The 6,199-nt window shown below is 29.4% G+C and overlaps 1 protein-coding gene across 1 annotated transcript in view; it reads right to left on the minus strand.

Annotated features, from left to right (window-relative positions):
• Window positions 1-591, minus strand: part of LOC18041096 (protein NUCLEAR FUSION DEFECTIVE 4) — a 3,472-nt gene extending 2,881 nt beyond the window's left edge. Inside the window, exon 1 of the mRNA XM_006432804.2 lies at window positions 160-591. Within this exon, the coding sequence (XP_006432867.2) occupies window positions 160-468 (309 nt within the window). The 5' untranslated portion in view covers window positions 469-591. The remainder of the gene's footprint in view (window positions 1-159) is intronic.
• Between the last annotated feature and the right edge of the window lie 5,608 nt (window positions 592-6,199).

Here is a 6,199-nt window from a genome sequence, read left to right on the forward strand (position 1 = left end):
GACAGCACCCAAGTAACCACTAAAGACCGTCACCCAGCTTCTAAATTTTTCTGGAACAAGAAACAGAAATGAAAAGAAAACTGAAATGGAATCAAAATCAAAGATTAAAAAAAACAAAGCAAGAGAATATGCAACATATAGATATACACACACACATACCAGTATATAAGGCAGGGAAATAACATGACTGATAACAAGCCATTGGAGGCCATAACCAAAGAACCCCATGAAAGCAGCCATGAAAAGCACAACCCACAAGGGGAAATACATCAGAGCCAACCCAGATAACCATCCGAAGAGCTTCCCTAAATCAGAAGCCGTGGCTAGATAATTCAACTGCACTTGCGATACCCCCAAAACAGATTTCAAATCCGATGAGTATGCCGAGAAATCAAAATTTGTCCCCGTGAATGCTTGAATCCATATGGTTGCCACCAGTATCATCCATTTTCTCGATTGCCCTGCCATCAAGAAAAATAAGTGGATCAATGTCCTGTAAATGTTCACAGGACGGCGTTTTTTCTCAGGCTCTGTGTCTGTTGATTTGCTGCTGCTGCTGCTGCTGCGTTTGCTTTCCGAATCTTTACGTGGCCTTATCATTTATATAGTTGTTAAATTAACACTTTTTGGTAATGGTAAAAGTTTAATTTGCTTTTCGATTTTCTCTAGATTTTTAATCTCTTTTTATCTATCAAAGTTTTTACTATATTTTTCTATCATTCTTTTTATCATTTGAGTCCTTGTTGTTTGCAAAAAATGAAGTAGGAAAACTCAGGTTTCTTAAATATCTAACTTAAGTCCTTGTCTGCTGTGGGCGTACCACTGATGATAAAACTAACAAAAGGTCTAAAATAACATTTATTTGCTACTGATTTGTCAACTGAGTGAAAACATGCTTAAAAAATCACTAACGTAATCATTAGATTTTTCTTTAATCAATTTTTTTTTTCCAAATTATGCAAGTTATAATTAAGAACATAAAAAGTTAAAATTTAATTGGCATCTTAAACAAATTTTAACCTTTTTTATTAATAAAAATTAAATGTTAAATTGTGAGTATTAATTTGGGTAAAAGCAAAAATAAAATAAGAGTTTACTGCCATATTTATTAGATAAATAATTCACCTTCAAATTTAAACTGATATGTAAAAAAGTCATATAATAATATTAAAAAGCCTTAAAGCTCTTCTATATCAATCATATGCTCTATAAGAACAAAATAAAAAAATAATTTATTAATTAAAGAATTTTAAGGAGGGATTTTAGAATTTATTTAAAAAATTTATCTTATAAAATATAAATAATCATTTTTCATCCCATTATTTTTTTATTTTCCTTAACTTTGTTTAGACTAAATAAAAAAAAGAAAAAGATTTATTTTGACTAAAACATTCCGTGTTTCCAATATAATTTTTTGTAACGGTCAAACTTTATCAATGACTTTAAAACACAATACAATAACAAACAATCAAGATTCAAGACTTGACTGAGAAATTAGAAATATATGGTCTCCGAGTTAATTTTAGTGAAACAGCAAGGACTTCAAAGAATTTTCAGGGAAAGGAAAAACTCGTATTTTGGTTTGACTGTGGTGGCTCTCATAAATGACGCGTCCATGGATTGCATGCACGTGGCAGCATGTTATGGCAAAAGAATATACTAGTAAAAGTTTTTTATTTATTTATTTTTTCTGGTTTTTAAGACTTGACAATGGGATTCTTCGTACACGAACTTCTCGTGATATCGAGCATCCCACGTCATCGTGTTTTTGGCGTGCATGAGCATGACACTCCCATGAGATAATCGAGATGGGTTGCGCAACCTCACGCAATATTTAAGAAATGTAACGATAAATTTATTATTAATAATAAAAAATTTATCACAACGCTTGATCACTTTATTTATTAGATTATTGAATAAAACTTAAATAATAACACGATTAAAAATTTAAATCTTTTTTTTCTTTATTGATGTGAGTTGAGTTTGAACCTTATATTTTTATACCATCCACTAAATTTTACTAATTAAATTAATTAACACACACTCGGAAAATCATTTAACAAAATGAAATAATCGCTGGTTCTAAAATTAATTATTCAGGCCAAAAATTCGGACAATTGATAGAGATTTTTTTTTTCAAAGATGCTTTTCATAATTTTATGGAGGGGTCAATTCGGACGTCCACCTGTTAGACTTTGTTCATGCATCATAATTGTTGTGTTTAGGTTGCTTTTTATTTTGTTGACTAGACCGAATGGTATCAATTTGGGATTTGAGTCAGTTTAGATGTTCTGCAAAATGAATTTAATTTCGTCAATAAAACCAAACGTGCTATTTGGTACGTAAACTCTTCACTTTTGAAGTTAATATTTTGTCTAAACAATATGAAGTGGTGACCTTTTTTTTTTTTCAATTATTTGAGAATTGCATAATGACTTTCAATATTTTTAGACAAATTAAAATCTAAAATAATAAATTATTAGTTATATATGTAGCTATTTTCCAAAAAATCATAAAATAAATTTCACACAATTAATGGCTTAATCATCCGACTGTCGTACATATAGGGAACGAAACACAATGGAAACTATACTGGGCCTTAACCCCTGTAAAAATTTCAGAATTTTTCTTTTAATAGGCATCTGATGTCCTAAGCATTCATTATGATCTTACCCAATTTATCTTTTTTTTTTCTTTTCTTATAAGAGTATTAAATCATAATTCTCTTCTCTAATTCAATATTCAGTTCAGAAACTCACTTTCTTTTAACTCATCTCTAAATTTATCATTGTTCCATTCTTTGACGATAATTAACTTAATTCATACAGCATACAGCTCCTGCAACCAAAGTTTTCAATTTCCGCCCCTAATATATATTATCTATCACATAATCGTATAAACATATAGAGCTTTAGCGCTAGAACAAAACGAAACAAAGGTCATCAATCTGTATTTTGTTAAATGAGAATGTTCGGGATGAATAATCAAGTATTTGCCTTAATTATTTTTCCTATAAATTAATAAACTCTTAAAATATATATATATATATATATATATATATATTTTAACCATGAAGTGGTCTTGAGTGGGCCCCAACTATGAGAGGTACCTTAAAGTCCGTACTACAATTCAGACTAATCCCCGCTCGCACCAGATCGGCCCGTAAGTAGTAAAGTGCTGGCTAAAGTGGTGACTCCATATAAAAATATGACTTAAACCACTGACCTCTTTTAAAGAATGAGAATACCGAATCACTCATACCAACCAACTTTGGTTATATTTTCTTTCCTTTTCAATCGTAGTAAAATCCCGTTCTTGCTTGTCACTTTAATACTGCATTAATTTGTTTGTTTGTACGAAAATGTTTTCACGATCTAGCCTGTGCTGACCATGCATACACACGATATATCAAATCCATGCAGATATTGCCAGAAGACGTACAAATCAATTTTTTAATTTTAATGCCAATAATTTGTTTGTTTCATTTCAGACAAAGCACATAAGGTGTCACCCAATTGATTCAAACCATGTGCTTTTGACGCTCGTTTTAATTTATTAATTCAATCTCGGTTTTAAGAAACTGTCTGTTGAGGAGGCGCCGACGTTGTATCTGCCGGAATCTGGACTGGTTAATTTTGGGATGATTTTTTTTTAATTCAAGTGATGATTATCATTATGTTTAAGCATTGTTTATGTTCATTAATAGTTAATTAAATTCTTAATCATTTGTAGGTTCCTGTGAGTAAGCACACATGAAGTCAGTCACTGATATTATCAATCGAGTTGGCGGCAGGTATAATTTATTGAGATTAACATGATTATAATATGTATAACTTGTTGATCTGTTGAGTATCTAAGATAATGTAATATTTAATTTAAAAATTGTTAATCAGTTTAAATTTGTAAGGAAGCCTCTTTTATATAAATAATTATCATCAGGTGCATACACTTTTTCTTTTTTTTAATGCAAACATACTGTTAAACAATGCGATTTCACAGTTCTTAGTTTTCAATGCATTATAAAACTATGCAAGTTAATAGTGTGTTTATATATATAAAAAAATGTGACTACTCACATGAGAGAAAAACTATACACATACACATACACATATAAAATCATTTTCAAGTGCAGTTGTCGTCTTTTTTTTTTTAAAAAAAAATTGCGAACACAATGTTAATCCATGCAATTTAGTAGTGCATCTGCACTAACTCTATTAAGCTACAAAGCTTAATACCATGTCCGCATAAAAAATAATGAGAGTGCCCACACACTATATATATATATATACGTACATATATATATATAGGATTTTTTACTGTATTAAAGAGCGAGAACGACTTTTCACAATATTATATACAGATTTTACAACTTTCTAAAACTCGTTGAAAAAGCACTCATATTGTAATCTCACATTTTTTGAATAATTACAGCAGATATTAACTAGCATTAAGTGCTTGTTTGATTTAAAGAAATAGGAGGAGAGGAGGTGAGAGGAAAGGGTAGAGCGGGAGAGAAAAAGAGGGTTAATCTCAATTTTATTACTTGATTTGATATGAAATCATTTCTTATTTCCTTCTATTCGTTAGCTAAGCTTATTTTCTTTTACATTCATGCAGTTTAATTCTAGAGATATATAAACAATTCTCCTAATACTACATCTACAAATTTAGAAAAATAAATTGGAGAATTAGAATCAAAATCGTGCATGTGAATTCACATGCATATGTTTTGGGTCGGTGCCTCGACATGTTAACTAGTGATTTAGGGACACTAGCCTAATTAACAAAATTAAAAACTTTAATTATTGTGGTTAATCACATTGAGGACAGCAGAAATTAACTAATTACATTTTTTGTGGCAAAATTCAAATAGAAGTTGAATTTGATTTTTCTATATCTGACTATCTGTGGACAATAATATTCTCAATGTGGGTCACTTGAAATATGAGAGTTTACGTGATTAATTTGTAGTGGGTTTATTGAATTGCACATGTTCAATTTTATAAGCTTTGAACTTTCTTTAATTAAATGCAATTTTAAATCAAATCTATTAAAAAACAAAAAACAATTTGCCGTACTATTTAATACTTTATTTGGCAGTATTTATTTTGTCAGCGCAAACTCAAATAATAATTATTTAAAATTAAAATTTTAACTAAAAAACAAATACGTTGCTGTTCCAGTATTAATGAAAATTCGCCAGTCGATTTTGATACCATGTGCAAAGCCGAGCTTGAGATGTATAATTTTTATGACAATATCTTTTATACTTCGAATTACACTTATTTTTTTATTTTTTAAATTGCAATTTTTTAAATTTTCTATAGTAATATTTTCTTCACTTTCGCATTAGCTATGAATGTTTTTGTATTCAAGGGAAGAATTACCACATTGATGCATCGACGTTAATTTTGTAATGGAAAAATTATTCAATAACGATCCTTTATCCCTTAATCTTGTCTTTAATTACTTACCACGTTTTACATTTTGTTATAACACATGGGATTAAAAGATTATTGGTCCACTGATTAAGAAAAATGTCTAGATTAATTAACACCGGTAAGGGTTTTATCAGGAATTTAAACTGATACACTTATTATAGTATAGTTCATCTAGATATTTATCCATATTAGTATTTGAGGAGATATTATTGAATCCCGAATGGCCATGATGAGGGCATATAATGGGACTTGAATTAGTATCCTCAACATTGTAGCCTGGTTAGAAGTAATATATAACATTGTATATCCTCAAATAACACAAGGCTTTTTGAGAAGATTCAAAAGTAAAATCATACTAACTCAAGTCCAAAATGACCACAAAAATGCTACTTTGATGAAAGAAAAGGTTACAAAATTTTGTTTGTCTTAATATCCTATCGTACGAGAACATGTGAATGTGAAGAAGGCTGACGAAGAGCGGGGACAGATCCAGGATTTTAAAGTACTCCGGGCTAAATTTAAAAAAAAAATTATATTGTAAAGTGAACATAAAATTTTATAAGAAAAAAATAAAATACACATAATAAGATGAGGATATTAGAAATCTTACACTAAATAATAATTACTTTAAACAAAATAATTATATAAAAATAGAAAATAAAAATGTAATTCAAAACAAAAATATAACTAAAGTTGTACTTTTCGCGGCTTCAAACAATAGAATTCATCAATTATGGATTATGGATCAATAATACTTC

This window comes from Citrus clementina, unplaced genomic scaffold (assembly GCF_000493195.1).
Source record: "Citrus clementina cultivar Clemenules unplaced genomic scaffold, Citrus_clementina_v1.0 scaffold_5, whole genome shotgun sequence".
Classification (NCBI taxonomy): domain Eukaryota; kingdom Viridiplantae; phylum Streptophyta; class Magnoliopsida; order Sapindales; family Rutaceae; genus Citrus; species Citrus x clementina.